General features: G+C 37.9%; 1 protein-coding gene across 3 annotated transcripts in view; it reads right to left on the bottom strand.

The window, feature by feature from the left end:
• ppp1r12a (protein phosphatase 1, regulatory subunit 12A) overlaps nt 1-17673 on the bottom strand; it is an 83669-nt gene that overhangs the window by 9880 nt on the left and 56116 nt on the right. For 2 of the 3 annotated variants that reach the window (XM_016564123.1, XM_016564122.1), the window contains exons 4-23: nt 16941-17100; nt 16117-16261; nt 15956-16030; nt 15775-15866; nt 15305-15465; nt 15071-15201; nt 11760-11981; nt 11491-11579; nt 11106-11222; nt 8184-8330; nt 7360-7467; nt 7130-7276; nt 6738-6828; nt 5788-5967; nt 5535-5688; nt 3936-4063; nt 3727-3789; nt 1167-1183; nt 934-1060; nt 739-843 (exon numbers count right to left, since the gene is read on the bottom strand). In XM_016564123.1, coding sequence (XP_016419609.1) covers nt 739-843; nt 934-1060; nt 1167-1183; nt 3727-3789; nt 3936-4063; nt 5535-5688; nt 5788-5967; nt 6738-6828; nt 7130-7276; nt 7360-7467; nt 8184-8330; nt 11106-11222; nt 11491-11579; nt 11760-11981; nt 15071-15201; nt 15305-15465; nt 15775-15866; nt 15956-16030; nt 16117-16261; nt 16941-17100 — 2459 coding nt within the window. The remainder of the gene's footprint in view (nt 1-738; nt 844-933; nt 1061-1166; nt 1184-3726; nt 3790-3935; nt 4064-5534; nt 5689-5787; nt 5968-6737; nt 6829-7129; nt 7277-7359; nt 7468-8183; nt 8331-11105; nt 11223-11490; nt 11580-11759; nt 11982-15070; nt 15202-15304; nt 15466-15774; nt 15867-15955; nt 16031-16116; nt 16262-16940; nt 17101-17673) is intronic. The other variant, XM_016564125.1, reaches the window with a different exon arrangement.

Genomic DNA, 17673 nt, shown 5'->3' with positions numbered 1-17673 from the left:
ATACATGTCTACATTAATAATATAATAAAATTCGACCCAAATACCCACATTTCTGACATAATACCATGGTGCAGTTAGTGCTACTACAGTAAATCCATGGTAAATGATGGCGATTTGTAGATTAATAAAAAGTCTTCTGACTGTTTCGTTGCGCGGTGTTTCTGCTGTTTGTCAGAGCTGTTTCATCTGGCTGTAAACAGAGTTATTTGTGTTCCTCGCTGAATTCAAGTGCTTCACACTGGATCTCACAGCGCTGTTCAGTGTCTGCTCTAGTGAAGCTCGCGCCGCGCTGCTGTTTGAACTTTGATCCGAGCGGATAAATGCTCCGAGTGGCGCGCTTTAAATGACTAGCGCTCTTTCGTTCCGCCTTTGCCACATTAAATCAAACATTTATCGAACTCTTGTTATCGTTTATCGAGGAAATCTATATCGTGCGATAATTATTGTTATCGATTTATCGCCCAGCCCTACTGGAAATCAAATTTTAAAATTCACTCATATTTCTAGGTTTTCCATGACAGTGACAACCCTGTCTGATGCAACAAAGCAGTGTGAGAGTACTACAATTATCACGATTAATTTTAACGTTGAAGAATGAATTGTTTTTTGTTTTTTTTCACAATCAAGAAAAAAAGGGTCTTGGTGTCTTCTTCGAGTGCAAGATGATATATGGGCAAACTTTCCATCATAGATTTCACAAGGAGTCTCTCAGAAAACGAATCCTGGACAGGATCTCACCTGCGTGGCTTTCTCCAGCTGCAGTTTCAGGTCTGCCAGCTCCAGTTCTGTATCACGTAACTGAGCTTTCAACTTCTCGTTTTCAGCTAAAATCTGCTCATAAAGCTGCAAGCGGAAAGAGCATGTTGGGTAAACACTCAACTATAAGGAAACCACTATTTTACAGGGCGTAATCATACAGAGCAAAGTTTGTACCTTCTTATAATCAGTGGTGTCGTCTCTTTCGAAGCGAGAGTACGGCCGCCGGCTCTCCCCAATGCCACGGCTACTCAAAGACTCGTAACGGTCGAGGGAGGAAGTGCTAGTAGAAACAAGGTCATTCCTGAGGGGGAAAAATGAGGGTTACTTATATTATTCATTTGGGTTCTCATAATAAGCATGAACACATGCATATTTAGCTGCTCTTAAGTGTTTTTTGGGATACATACCTGGATAGTCTGTCGCTCTGTGGATGTGAACAGAGAGAGAGAGAGAGAGGAAGTTATTACAAAGTCTGTACCTGCTATTAATCAATCACATGCTCATAATGCTTTTAGTGTGTCTGTTTGTCTAGTGTCTAGACTAGCAGAGTGTCTAGAATGCAGATTATCAATTAGTCTGGGATGGATTGTGACGCTCTCATGGCCTGCTTAACGCTGCTATTTAATGAGAGTCTGCACGGGTCGGCAATCTATCATTTACTGCTCTACATAAAGGACGTGTTTGAAGACATCTGGGTGTAATCCATTTGATTTTGCCCTAATAAGAGTCATGCTTCAAAAGGTTTGACTTCCATGCAAGTGTCACATTTATCAACACGGAAGCAAAAGGACTTTGGTCATCATCATTCCCTCCTCCTGCCGTTTTCTTCTTTCTCTGAGCTTCGAGACCTCTCAGCCCTGCTGGGCTTTTCTTCATGAATTCCTGATCAGCAGCCAAGACTTCTGGGTCTGCTCTTACTCCCCAGCCGCTCAAAGCACACACAGAGTATTGGAATGAGTTTGGAATGGCATACTTTTAACTGATGAAATATTTTACAACTGATTTTAATTAGAAAAATTTATATTTGTGCCTATGAACTATAAAGATTATCTTCTTTAGGTCTGGAAACGACAAAAATTCCCTGACTTTTCCAGATTTCTCATGGGAACCCTGTTGCTTAAATTATTTAATTGGACTGCTGGAAAATATTCATATAATATAATATGATATAATATTGAAATACAAATAAAAATATATACACTCATACTCATTATATATATAAATATATTAATTATATATCACAAAAAAAGGTATATTTATATTCAATTATATTTTAATATAAAAACATAAAAAGTATATATTTTAATGTTTTATATTATATTAAAACATATTAACTTTATTTAAATATTTTTTCATTCTTTATTTTTTTTTAAATGCAGTCAAATAGTATTCCATTCTAAACATAACCAAAATATTCCCTCATCTCTTCTCATAGCTAAAGGTTGGAAACATTGGGCCGGGAGTCAGTATGAAGCCTCAGTACTGAGAATAGGACTGGAGCTCAGAGCCTGGGCTGTGAGAAGCTCTCAGGCAATGACCCATGTGACAGCGCGGCCCACTTCCTTTAGCTGATTGTCCTGGAAGCACACTGAAGCACTTAGCTTTGTGTCAGAACTTCCTTTTTTCGATACAGAACAGCACACTAAGAGGAAATGTGTGCTATTAAGCTAACAAAAAAACAGCTGTCTCATAAAGAACCCACGGACCCCATTATTTTCTTTCATACTGCGGCCCGCTGAACACTTATCATTTGGAACCATCCAACCAAAAACTGATCTTATTGGCAATATTTGAGCTAAATTTAAACCTGGATGACATGCTGTAACAAGCGCACTTGAAAAAGTGTTGTAATAGGAGGATGATTTGAGGAGTCAGCTGGTGGTGCTTCCACTTGACACGTGCAAAATGTTTCCTGTTCTTCTTCCACTGACCCAACAGTCAAAAACAAAGCTTTGTCCTGCTCTTTGATTCTTGACCTTCCTGACTCAAATAAACTGTCACCACTTTTGAATCCCTCAATCCCAGTTTTCCGCCCGACTGCGAGTGATCTGGTTCCAGGATCATGTTGACACAGGATATGCAGGATATTTATCTTATCCTCACTGGACTCACAATATCACCCCAGTCACACCAATACTAACAGCTTAAGTACACCCTAAACACAACTCATGTGACTAGCCATGTAGTTGCTTTTATGGCTGGAAGCGTGATTTCTCCTGCAATAGTAATAGGTGACAGTCGACGGTAGTGCTGGGCGGTATACCGGTTCATACCGAATACCGGGTTTATTTTTGTTATGATATGAATTTTTTTTATATACCGCAATAACGGTGTATGTCGCTTAAACAACGTTCGGAACGCGACACTGTTTGAAAGGGGTCCCTTTTCACTGTTGCACTGTGGTGAGGGAACTAAGCGTATGCTGTATGTGTTATTTTGACAATATTCACTCATCGTGACAGTAAAATAGGGCATTCTAAGTCAATATACTGCAGTATTTCATCTCTCAATCAGTAAAAAATATGGTTAACACCCGGTCATGCATGAAAAAAAAAATACCTTCATGTACCGTGAAACCGGTATAATTTTGAAAAATGCCGTGATATAAATTTTTGGTCATACCGCCCAGCATTAGTCGCCGGGCTGTGAATCAGGTCGACTTTCATTTTTAAGACGACTAATGCTGCTGGGACAATTCCAGGATGTTGAAGGGCGAGGAGGGGGTCAGCAGTCAGCAGACAAACAGTAATGTGAGTGAATTGTTTGTCCTGCCAAACATGAAGGAAAGTCAATCTGTTCTTTGACTATACAAGATGAAAGACAGAGTAAAAACCTTAAAGTCCTACAAAAACAGTAAAGTCCAACAAAATAAGCAGCTGATTTTTATTAAAAAAAAGGAGGAACTTGGCATTTGTCTAACTGGTACATTTGTGTTGGCAGATGCATTGTAGGTGAGATGATGTTCACCTGAGGCTCTCCTTTAGTGCTGCCTTCTGAGTCCGATGGCTCCTCTGGCTCATTCTCGTCACTCTGTAACATAGAAATGCGTTTCAAATTCCACTATATTCCAACTATAAAAGAAAACAGGGTCCAAAATGAAGTCGCCAATCACTAAATGCACATAAATGCTTTGGCATGAACATAAAATTTAGTTAATGCGCCCAAAAGTTTCTTACATCCTGGTTCCAGAAGGACACTCCAGTCGAGCGTCTTTTCTCTCGAGGTCGTCTGCGGTCACGTATAGAGCGTGGCTGAGACTTGTCTTCAGCGTCCTTGTCATCATCTTTATCTTTTCTATCAGACTCTGGTCAGAAAACAGACATATGGTTCTTTATGAGTACAACTGAACACTATGAACATCCACTAACCACTAGTGGAAATCCCTGTTTTATTTACAGGAAGGCTATGGCTGCAGGCAAGGAATTCGGGCTGAGCTAATGGAATAAAAATAATTCTTAGAAAAAGTGTTAACACTAAACAATAAAATAAATCTAATACCAGTATTCTGCAATAAAGTCGCTTTCATTATGAAGGTAAGAGGGTTTAAATGTAAATAATATGACGCATTTCAAATTCACTACCGTTCAAAAGTGCCGGCGTTTCAAATCAAATACACTACTGTTCAAATGTTTGGGGTGAGTAAGATTTTTTTTTTTTCCAAAGAAATTAATACTATTATTCAGCAAAGATGCAATGAATTGATAAAAAAATGACAGTAAATCTAGATAGATTTCTATTTCAAATAAATAATGTTCTTTTGAAATTTCTATTAATCAAAGAATCCTAAATTTTTTCCATAGAAATATGAATTTGCAGAACTGTGATAAGAAATGTTTCTTGACCAAATCAGCATGTTAGAATGATTCAGGGTATCAGCTGAGTTTTAAAAATCAAATTCATTCAAAGACTTTCGACCTTTTTTAAGACCTGTACAAATAAAATGAATGTCCCTATAGCCTAAATCCATAAAATCTCAAAATAATTCATGTATCTCATATTCTTTTACTTAATTAAACAGACTTGAGCACACATAAAAAATACAATAATAATAAAAACAAATAAAAATAATAATGCCCCTTATCAGCAAAAAGTCAAAGGTGCTAAAATATACACTCTTACAAGCATCTACAACATATTACAATAAAATGCATTAAGTAAACATTGTCATAATTCATCAACTGTAGATCACAAGCAATCGATTGGCAAAAATGTGCAGTATTCATTTAATTCCAACTGCTTTGAAACATGAAATCCTTGCCTTTTGAAATTTAATAAATCACATTAGGCTGTATTGGTGCAGCATTGGTGAGAAAAAATTTTATATATTTTTCAGCTGCAAAATTTTGAATAGTAGTGTACATGAGCCTTTAAGAAAACAAAACGTGTTTCTTATTGTCATGGGTTTCCGCATATCAACAATGGAAAAACAATCCTCTGCCACGTGAATGAAGACTGAAGCCTAGTCAGTCTGCAACCATACTACAGGAACTTCCTGTCTGTATGGCAGTTCCTGTAGCACCACAAAGCCCTATCACTCATTTTCCTTCCTGTGCCATGTCCCTCGACTCAAATTGACCCTACAGATATTGCATTTTGCACTGGAGGGAACAGTACATATAATTACTGCTGTACATTGTCTTAAAACTAAAGTTTCATGTCACAAGAAATACTTCCATCAACAGGCAAGTTCATTGTTTTTATGTATATAATCTATTCTTTTGTTTGGATGAAAGAGGAATCGGACATTATGTCTTGAGTACGTTTGTGTGCTGTACCTCTCTCAGTGTCGCGTGTGGTGCGGCTGTAGGTGGAAGTGAGACCGCTGAGGCTGTTGGGCCGGTTCAGAGAGGAGGTGCTGTACAGAGAAGAGGAGGAAGGCAGGGTGGAGGAGGCCGTGGTGGTCGAGGCCAAGGAGGTGCTCCGGTACTTCTGGAGGACAAAAAAAAAAGGAAATTCATGTGACATTAAAAAACTAGAATGCTAGTTAGAATTCTCTGTGAACGGGGAAAAGAAAGGAGTTTTCCTCACCTCTTCAAAGCTGCGGTAGCGTGACCTGTAGTCATCCTCCTTGTTCTCTGTCTCTTTCTTCTCTTCTTGTTTCTCCTTGTCCTGTTTCTCCTTCTCTTCTTTCTCCTCTTCTCGAGGCCGTGTGGAGCGACTGCGACCGATGGTCTTCTCTGCCTCCTGGAGATCAGTCAAGGTCACACCCTGAAAAGAAAAAAAACAAGGTCAAAGGGTCAAAATCATGCCATTCATTTCGGAGTCTGCTAAAGAACACCCCAAATTGTTATGGTCTCAATTATGTTGTCATTATTTTTATAACTGCAACAATATATCTTATGTTAATAAGAACCAGGGCTGGGCAGTACTATGATACCATGCTACAATAAAAATATATCAATAATGTTTACTTATGATTAATATGTTTAAATATATATTTTTAATAATAATATTTTTTTTATTATAATCATTTAAATATATTAAATTTTTTAATATATAACATTTACTCAAATATATCAATAATAAATTGATAATTTTAATAATAATAAAATCACATGTAGAAAACTATACATGTACACGTAAACTGTCTCAAAAGGGCATTTTCATTTTTCAACAGCTTTAAACTTCACCCAATTGAAGATGATTTGAAGACAGGCATTACCACATGATTATGTAATGTATAATTTAAGTAAATATTCTATTATGGTGTTTTATGTTGAGCCCTTAGTTATAACCAATGAGGAAACATGGCCTTGCTTTTGAAGAAGGAAAAACTCTCTCTGTTGTAAACGGTTATTTCTCCCATAAATCCCTGCCACATCGCAGAGCTGTTCCAGGAAGCATATTCCAAAACCGAAGAAAGAACCAACAAAATCTCACAAAAAAAATAGTGATATAATCATGTAAACAGCGCTGTGGATCTGCCTATTATTAGAGAGACTTCCTGCAGAGGCGTTTAGATGATTGTCTAGACTTGCCTGTGTGGACCTCCTGGACTGCCGCGCCTGTCTGGATCTGGCTTTCCTCTGAGACTCGGACTCTTCGTCACGCACAGGGGTGAGGTATGATCTACAGACACAACACAAAGAAACAAAATCCTCTCAGTTAAACGTCGGCACACCGCCAGCTGAAGCAACACGCACTTTTGTTGAGGCTCTTCAGGGCAGCTTTAATGAGAGTAACAACAGGCTTTGGAGAATAAATAAGACGGTTCTTCCTTTATTAGGAACTGCAGCATCATACATTGTTTAAACTGAATTTAAAATGTTGACATGTAGAATCTAAATAAAAGACATAAAAAAAATCTGCCTGTTGATGCAAAAACGCTCTCAGTGATAACATGTTGCAGTGCATGTGTGTGTGTGTGTACCTGCGTCTCTCTCGTCCGTCAGAGCCCAGCACAGTTCCAGTAGTGGAGGTGGTAGTGGTGGTGGCTGCAGTGTTGATTGTGGGGATGACCGTGGCCGACTCTTTCTCCTTCTCCTTTTCCTTGTCCGTACTCTCTTCTGCCCAATACCTGTTATGCATCAACACAATTCACTAACAGAACCGACTCTGAGTGTTTAGATTGGATGTTTAATTGGCTGTGTGTGTTCATACCTGGACAGCAGGCTGCGATGTCCGGTGGGTGAGGTAACAGAGGAGGTCGTTGTTGTGGAGGAAGAAGTGGAACTTAAAGCATCATCCTGTCTCCTTCCAAACGACCCGCTACAGCAACACAGACAACAATCAAGGGACAAAACCAAAGATAAGAGGAGAGAAAGATCGCTCTCAAAAGAAGTACCACAGGAGAAAACAGGAAAGCATTCCCTCATTCTGAAAACCTGAGCAAGGTCCATAATGAACAAAACAAAACAGAAAGAAACAAACCCGAGCCAGGTCAAATAAAGCACAGATTAAAAATAAAATGAAAAAAGACATATAAATTAATAAGCAAACAAACCAATAAAATAAAAAAAATTAGGGCTGGGCGATATAAAGAAATCTAAGTACTGACATTATTCTATATTTAATTTCAAGCACTTACTTTACTTAATTTGCATCTTTGATTTTTAGTTAATGTTTATTCATCTGAGAAATATTTGAATTAAAACAATACCCTGTAGACTTTATATTTGGCAATATTTGATAGAATTTTTTCTTTGCTGTGCTATCAAAACTGAATTGTCAGTTGTGAAATTTCACAGGTACTGTTGGCATCTCTTCAACTTTGACGAATACATTGCGATATTTTAATATATCGCCTAGCACTATATTCAGTCCATTCTAACGTATAGTATAACTCTATACCCCATAGGCAAATAAATCCCCAAAAAGCAAGAATGGCAAGCAGCTACGTGTGGGGAACACAAAGACACATGGAGGACATGGAGTGAGTGAGTGAGTGTGTGTGTGTGTGTGTGTGTGTTTGCTGGAGCAGGTACCTGCGGTGAATGCTGTAAGACTGGTAGTAGGAGGAAGGCTGCTGCCAGGCTTTAGAGTTGTTAGGTTCCAGACTGGAGGCAGAGGAGGATTTGGCGGGCAGGTCGCGAGAGCTAGATGTGCGGCCTAACGCTAGCGTGTGAGACGTACTGCCGTGTGGGTGTGGCAGGGTGAAGAGGTGAGTTAGCAGGGGGAGGACAAACATGAACACACATAGACAAAACATTACATATATGTATGAAGCACTGACTTGCTTGTGGGGGGCACGGTTTCTTATAAAGTCATATTTTGGGGTATAAATATATCAAATAACCATCAATAACTTCATTAGACATAAAAATAGAAACCTACTTGTTATCTAGAAACCATAAGCATTAGGGGTGTAAATCAGATGGTTCGTCACGATACGATACGATATCGATTTTCATACCCAGCGATACGATATTTGCCGATACCTCAAAAAATTCTAAGATACGATTACGATTCGATTCGATACAGGAGTATATCGATCGATATATCGATATTATGATATTATATACCTATTTTAAACGACCATCTATATTTTTATTAACTCACAAATGCAATCAAAATACATAACATGAACATTTATCTGAAATTTTCACATCCTGTACCTCAATTGGGACATTCATAACAACAAAAATCAGGCCTACACTTTTTTTTTAAATAATAAAGAAAATAAACAATTGGGAAAACTATTCTGGCTGCTATGGGCTCAGTGCTAAAATCTTTTCTACAGATAACCAAATTACAAGCAATAGCAGAAATTAAATACAATAGAAGACACAAGTTCAATAAACAGTGCTTTTCAGGTTTTTCAACTCAGTCTAAAATAAATTTTCAGGTACGCTACAGAAATGTAATAATGAAATGTAAAATAACTGATTTGTTGATTTGATGATTTATTATTGGTTTACTTTCACTTTAAGAATGAAAGCACGGATTTAATATACTGATACACATGCCTTTTCTTTCTCAACTGTTTACGTTAAGACATATGCCTAACTGACTGTGTTTACTAGGATATTCGCCAAAATGCGCATTTTGATGTAATTTTGTCTATTTATTCATCCATGCACAAAAAAGCGGAAGAGAGCTCAATTTAGTATTCGCACGGTGTAGACGCGGCTGTCTGTGTGCGTGCGCAGAAAACTTCTCACACAGCGCTCGACAGTTCCGCCAACAATGCCGAGCGTCTTTTATTCTCACCTTGAGCCTTCGGGCAGTCCTTATATCGAGTCCTGATACGTGAGTTTGAACGAGAATGCACGCGTTGGCGGTAATGCATAGACGGACATTATTTGAAAATGTGGACAGTGCCAAAATAAAGGTGCCTATTTATACTACAGATATCGATATTTTACGCGTGGCATCGATGTATCGTATCGTCAGACATCGTATCGATGAATCCTTACACCTATACAAAATAAAGATCCAACACTCCAGCATGCTTTGTTTTTATCAGAGTACGAAACCAAACCAGGTGCAGTCATGCAAATTCATCGTTACACAATGACACACAAGCGCTCGGGTCATTAGGATGGTTTGGGGTGCTTTCATCTTTAGACCAGGGTTTTCAAACTAGGGAAAATTTGAGGGAATTTTACTAAATGTTTCTTTATGTCCATCAAAGTTAGAATACAAAGTCTACATTTTAATTAAATATATGCATATTTATAATTTAAGATATTTAATGAAAGTACTGTCTCAATTCCATTTCTAAAAACTGATCGAAAATCATGATATTCATTATTCAGATTATTTTTTGTTCTACTGACAGCTCGAGTGTGAAACTGTAATAAACAAATCTGCATATAGATTTGACTTCATAATATGACTTAAACATACTATCATTCAAAAGTTTGGGGTCGGTCAGATTTTTGAATGTTTTTGAGAGAAGTCTCTTATGCTCACCAAGGCTACATTTATTTGAGCAAAAATACAGTAAAACAGTAATACTGTGAAATATTATTACATTTTAAAATAACTGTTTTCTATTTTTATACAGTATATTTTTAAAATGTAATGTATTTCTGTGATGGCAGTCATTACTCCAGTCTTCAGTGTCACATGATCCTTCAGGAATCATTCTAATATGCAGATTTGCTGCTCAAGATGTGCACATTTCTTATTATTATCAGCACTGAAAACAATTGTGCTGTTTCTATATTTTTGTGGAAACCGTGATTGGTTTTTTTTAAGCATTTATTTGAAATAGAAATCTTTTGTAACAATGCAAATGTCTTTACTATCACTTTTAAACAAATGTAATGCATTCTTGCTGAATAAAATATTAATTTCTTAAACAAAATAAACTGTACTGACCCCAAACGGTAAATAAAGACATATTACAACATGTCATCTAATATCATAATTGTTTTTGTAATAGTATAATAATATTAAATTTTTCTACTCTATTCTATTATTTAATTATATTTACTATATTTTAAATGTATGCATGAAAATACAGCTGCCTTTGTATTTCAGGAATTTATATTCTTTTCAAATTCCTTGAAAGGGAATCATAATTTTTGTGCGATCTTGGCATTTTAGACATGCATTTGGAAGATGAATACCATGCTCAAAAGACTAACTAAAAGACCATACAATGAAAGGGAGCCGAGACTCTACAGTTCTACTCAAGTTAGCTGTTAGTTAGTTATGTATCTAAACTACAATAGTTACAATGGTTATGGGATGGCAATATTAAAATGAATTAGAATTACAATCGAAGCATCACACGCAAACTCAAGCCGACAGAAGCCGCTATAAATGCTTGACAGCAACATAAAGGTGCTAGAAGCATATCAGAGCAGCAGGAAACAGCGACTGGCTTTTGCCCATCTCTTTGAAAGTCTGAGCTCCTAGCCAGTAAAACCAATATCGTTACTAGAATAAAAGCTAACCTGCGCTGATAGCTGGAGGTTCTGTTTTGTGAGGCGGTTCCGTCGCTGTTCTTCAGGTCTTCTTCCCAGCGTCTCCTGGTGTACGAGCCACTACGTACCAGACTAGCAGCCGAATCCCTGAGAACCAAATGCTACAAATAGCACCTCCGATTCCAGAGCACAACTGTTGATAAATCTATTACAGTGCTAAACTAACTTCTATCAAAACATCGTTCATAGTAGTTGGAGAAATGCTAATAAAAGACATTTGAGAGTCTTCTCATGTACAAGATGAATGTTGTGCATAAGCCACAAAAACATGCTACACTTGAGCGTGTGCTTCTCACACTGCAACACACAACATGGAGCAGTAGGAGGCGCTCTCACAATTGCATCCTGTCTTTACCTGTTTTCCTTCTCGTCAATGTCCGATGTGCTAACGTGTCTCCTCGGGATGGTTGGTGCAACATATGCCAGGCGTGTCTTCTCCTTCTCCTGTGTAAATAAATGAAAAAGACGTGTCAGTTGATGTTGTTGTGGCTCAAGAAAACTTATCAATTTGGAAACAAGAGTGCAAAATGATCTCAAGAAATTAACGCAAACAGCTCCACCCTTCCAATTAAAAGGTTTACAAGAATATATCACCCCAAATTAAACAACTAAATTTCAGTAGACCTTTTCCTTGTCCTTATTGTCCAGTGAGGATGAGAGGCGAGGAGAAGAAGCCGAGCGCATCACCCCGGCTGTGTCCTTCTCTTTCTGTGCCTCTTTAGTTGTGCTGATTTCTGCCAGTGCTCCGTAACTGCCGGTTTTCCGCAGGCCCAGTCGCCACGATGCAGGAGACTCATCCTTCCTCTCCTCCTCTTTAGGAGACACCTTCCCTGCAGGTGTGCTCACCTGAGGAGGACAAACAACAGATAAAGAAAGGGATGGGAGTGGAAAACAAAAGTTAGTTCATTTTGGGAGTATATCAAGACTTATTTATGCAATTTACAATTAGGGAAGGTCAACATCTAAGAAGCCCAAATTCCAACCATATAATATTTTGATCACAGGAATATCTAGAGCACACACTTGTGCAGTGATGGCATTTACTAGACAACAGAGCGCACACATTGTAAAACAACATTAAGGGTTGTTCAGAACAGGGAATCGGATCAGCCTGACAAGGTCAAAGCAGGGCATAAATATGGGAGCACTGGTCTTATATTTTCAGAATTGTATGTACATCTCAATATTTATGTATATGCTCTGAAATGATTTAAACTAATCGGAAAATCCACTAGCTCGATCTTCAGGAAATGCAATGGCCAAAAAAACACACACACACACACAAAAAAAAAAAACACAATGATGCTTAATTTTAAACTGCCAACAAAATAATATATAGCATATTGTAAATATTCTTTAAAAAAATACACAATTAAACATTTTTATTTAAAAATACAGTTAAAATAAATAAAGTATTTAAAAAATAAATACAATATTTTATATATATATATAAAGAATAGATAGTAGTAATGGCAAAGTAAACAAAAAAAAATAAATACAAATATTTAAATGCATTTAAAATAAAAATACAAATATTCAGGGAACACTTTAATTAGGGACCAATTCTCTTTATTGACTAGTTGCTTATTAGCATGCATATTATTAACATATTGGCTGTTTGTTAGTACTTATAAAGCACATATTTTGCATGACCATATTTTAGATAGCTTAATCCTACCCAATACCTAAACTTAACAACTACCATACTATTAACAAGCAGCATTTGTTGAGGCAAAAGTTGTAGTTAATAGTTAGTTATTAGTGAGAATTAGTCCTCAAATTAAAGCGTGACCATATTTTATAAATAAAAATTTATAGCCATTTAAAAAAATAATATATTTTTTTTATAATAAACAAATAAATAAATACCCATTTTAATAAATCAAACAATCAAATCAATGGCCAGCCCTAATGCTGCTAAAATTCAAAAATAAACTTCAAGGGAAAGATGTGGGGGCCGTTTTGAACTGTTTAGTGGTTTTCATTGCTTCAGAAATGCACATTTGCATTACAATCGTTTACTTAAAAGAGCACTAGGCCTAAGATACAACACAGATGACAAAACCAAACATGCCCAATTTCAATCGAGATGTTAGTTTTTGCTAACACGTCAGCATCCTGGTGACCTGTTAAGGTTTAGAGTCAATGGTAAATGAATTCACCCTTATCAAAGTACACACAGCATTGAAGTCACCCCGTCATATTTAGTCCACCACATTCAGGTATAAAACTATATCATAATGATTTTCAACCGAAAGCAGTACGTCATCACACCCGCGACTGAAAACGACAACACCATGCAGTGAGCCAGTGACAGGAAGAGGAAATGGTCTTGGATTAGGCAGTTATCTGATTGGTTAGGGATGTGGTCACGTGGGAGAACATATAGGGCGGGCGGGAATCACAATGCTGAACACACCGAGGCCTCACCATCGCTTTTTTGGGCACAAGTGAAATGCCAGTTTTGCGCAAGCCTTGACGCCACAACGCAGGACAGCCTGGCTCCCCCCCAGGCACAAGGGCAGTAATGTTATCAGACTAAAGCCATCCAAGACAACAGCAAAGATGAGTAGAGAGAGAAAAACAGATGAGTGTGAAGAAAAAAGCCAGAAAAAGGAAGAAAGAACCCCTGAATGAAATAAATCAAAAAGCAGTGATGCACGAGTGACAGAGAAAAAGAGATGGCAAAGAAAAAGATCAAATGAAAGCCCAGTCACAGCATACAATGTTTTGAGAGCTCCTGCCATTTAGAAGACAAGCTTGAATTTAAGATGCAATTAAAAAGCTGATTTTTTTAATGCAGCATTTGTCTTGTAGAACAATACACAAAAATACATGACAAAAAAAAATAAAAATGTATAAACAAAGAATAATGACTTATATCACACCGGTCTATATGTATAGCAATCAATGTATTTTGTGCATTTAAAATAATTTTTACTGCACATATTTGGGCCATAAATGTATCATTATTTTATTTTTTTGGTTTAAAATTGTCTAAAAAGGATCAAAATCAGCTTGTGATGGCATAAAAACATCACTACAAAAATTACTTCCTGGATGTTAAAATACCTTCTCAACACTCATAAGCAGATTATGACACAGCATTGTTTGTTTGCCACCTTCTACCGGTTGAGTTACAGGAAGACCTAAACTACTGGAAGGACGTCTCCTTGGAAATTCAATTCTTTGAACACATTATAAATATGTTGAGGTGCAAATAGTTGAAATACAGTGTTTATGATGAAACTGAAAAGTCATTAAAACTCAATCAATATTTCTAATCCAACTAGCATTAAATGAAGCCAGGTTCTGGAAAATGAGCCTATTTTCAAAAACAGTGGAGTGTTCCTTTAACAAAAAAATATTAAACTTGAATAATTAAGGTTAATATGAAAAATATTAGGATTATTTTAAAAACTATATTTAAAAAAGTTAATCTTTTAATTACATTAAGTTACAATAAATGTGGCTAATGTGAAATCAAATTTGTTCTGAACAACAGCATTTTCTAACAAATGGTGTGGTTGTCTGATGAAAGCCTGACATTGATGAAATTCCCTTACTGTCCAGCAGAGGGCAGCAGGTACATGGTAAAGACATGTGGAAGACATTTTCTCTCCTCTCAAGTGCACAGTCCCAGAATTCACTGCACACTGACATTCCTGAATAAGACGTAGATCAGCTGACTTTTTAGTATTTTGCGACCGCGCTGCGCTGATGCCACGTAACACTATGAATCTGTAACTCCTTCACCGTGTTACAAAACCAAGTCACCTTGAAACTGAGACAATAACATTCGTTCGAAACCAACGTTCTTGCTTCCTGACACATGCTCAAATATACATGCTACACATAGAGAATGAATGATATTGCCAAGGAGAAGTCTGGGTGGAGGGAAAGGTGGACGGCACCCTCAAGGGGGGAATATGTACCTTTTTGGTAGGTGAGGTTGGGGTGGTCACCTGGTTGCTTGGGGTAGTTGGGGACATGACGGTGGTACTAGGAGGCGCAGGTGCAGGTGTACTGTTGGAAATGCTCGACGGAACAGAAGACTTGGTCTTGTCTGAAAAAAAAAAAGAAAAAAAAAAAGAAACTGATTAAATTACCTTACAGATTAGCACAAAGCTAGTTGGGAAGGTGTCGCGAACAATGTTTCAAACAGGTACCTGCTTCGTTCTCAGACTCTGAGTCTTCCTCCTCCTCTTCCTCACTAGAGCAGCTAGACTCATCCTTCTTCCCCTCCCCCTCTTCTTCATCCACCTTCTCTGGCTCCAGAGTCTCGATTCGTGGGGCAGTTTTCTCTGGCTCCAGTAGAAGTGCTTCTTTACTAAAGCACAGATGCACAGCTTGGTTAGGTTTTGCCATTTAAAATGGATTAAGAACCAGAAATGAACTCTAGACAACTTTTTCAAGCAGACTCCGCTGCGCACCTGAGTTTGGAAAAAACATTTTCATCAACCAAACTCTGATTGCTAACATATTTGTGTCCACACCAAAATCTCTAGTGTGAAAACACCCCTAGTCAACTCAGGTGCATGTTTCCTTCCTTCGCATTTATGGTAAAGTCAAGACACTGAGTCAACAGTATATCAATCCCATCATGGTGGTTTCTCTCTAGTGAGCAGGAGCCATTTACCTCTTCAATGGTTTCACAGATTGATTATTGTCCCCAGTAGTCGTAGTTTCTATTAAAGGAGACTTCTTAACATCCTTCTTTTCACTCAGAAGCTGAAACACAGGCCGCATCAAGACAAAGCTCACAATTACAAAGCCAAATTACATTTACAATTAAAGATCTGATGAGAGTGAGAAATTACCAGATTCTGTTTCTTTTGCAGCTCTTCTAAATATCCCAAGATATCTTCATCAGCTACGTCAAACGCCGTCTGACCCTGGGAACCAAAACGCGACATTGTAAGGGTTCAATTCAAAGACTACACAGAAGCTAGCAGCACAGACAGAACCATAAATCCCATACCACTTTATTGATGATGTCCATTTCACACAAATGCTCTACTAGTATCCGGCAGGCCTCTTCTTTGCCCCAGTGTGCAGCAGCGTGGAGCGGAGACCAGCCATCGTAGTCTTTAATATTTACATCATACCCTGCTTGGATTAAAAGCCTGCAAACAGTCAGAGACGACAGAAATAGCATGATGAGATTAGACAAATCTGGGTTTCTTGGATTTTGGTGCCGCAATCTAAGCTTGGCCTCATTTGCCAAAGGCCTGGGATATTGTGTGGACCAATGGGCTCATTTTTCTATTGCCTAGAAGGCAGGTTATGCATGCCAACAGTTAGTCGTCAGTGGTCACACATAAAAATACGCATTAGATGTGAAGTTTTCTGAGATTCCACACCCAAAAAAGCAGTCTATCCGGTTACAATCCTCTCGTTTTGGTGCAGCGGCAGATGGAGCAGTTGTCACAGTCATTCAACTCTGACATCCAAAGGCACCATAAACAGAGACGCTGCCTAACTCCTGACACACGTCCTGAGCTGTGTTTGTTCAACAGCTCACGATAATCTACTGTAATGGAGACAGATAAACAGGTTACAAACTGTCTCGCCCTGCGTACAAGACCCTTGGGATACTGAAAGAGTTGAAAGGTGAAGTATGGGATGACCCAAGTAAAGCAATAAAGCCACTACACCTGCAATACCAAAGTTTCATTTGTTTCTACCTCCACTAGCTGCTAAATCTCACTTGCTGGCAAAAAAATAAAGACAAATATTATCACGTTGAATCCTTTGTGGATGGCAAAACGGCAAAATCTTTCTTTTGAAGGCAAGCAAACTTACTTTAAAACCTCAGTGTATCCCTTGGCTGCAGCGACGTGTAGTGCGGTCCCCCCAGACTTGGTGTGCCGGACGTCATTGATCTGGCCGCTGTTAAGCCACTGTCGCGCATCCCTTAGCATGATCCGCTCCTCCTCTTTCCTGGCCGACTCGATATCCACGCCTGGAGCAAGATGGAGGGAGAGGCAGATCCTTAGGATTAGTACATTCACTTAACCTTCCCAAACTGTAGGACATCCAAGAAGGCTAACTATACGCAAAGCAAAATATATATGGCACTTCGGTATGGTAAGTTGTTTTTTTTGATGGGCTAAGAATGCTGAATGGCTCACGCCATTGTGCTTAACTCCAATTAACAACCACAGAGGTCGACTACAGTGTAATAAGGTAAACAGTTTCAGGAATGACTAGTGTGTCTACTCTAAATAGTGTCAAAGGTTAAGTTTGTGAGAAAAAAAAATTGTGCCTATTAGGCTAAAAACTGTACATAATGTTAAACATAAAAAATCAAATATTAAATAAAAAATACATAAAAAGCGAAATAAACAGCTTTTATTGACTACTATCTGATAGACAGTGCATTCAAAATTAGGGGTGTTTTTAAAAAATAAATAAATAAAAAAGGAAAAGCCGAAATTTGAAATTAAAACCGCCAGCAAATCACTGTTAATAAGTGAATCATTGAACCGAATCATTTAAACGGTTGATTCATTCAAGAACGAAACACCGTCATGTT

This window comes from Sinocyclocheilus rhinocerous, unplaced genomic scaffold (genome assembly GCF_001515625.1).
Source record: "Sinocyclocheilus rhinocerous isolate Xijiao unplaced genomic scaffold, SAMN03320098_v1.1 scaffold1642, whole genome shotgun sequence".
Classification (NCBI taxonomy): domain Eukaryota; kingdom Metazoa; phylum Chordata; class Actinopteri; order Cypriniformes; family Cyprinidae; genus Sinocyclocheilus; species Sinocyclocheilus rhinocerous.
The sequence above is the reverse complement of the archived record's forward strand: the minus strand, read 5'-3'. Positions and strand labels throughout refer to the sequence as shown.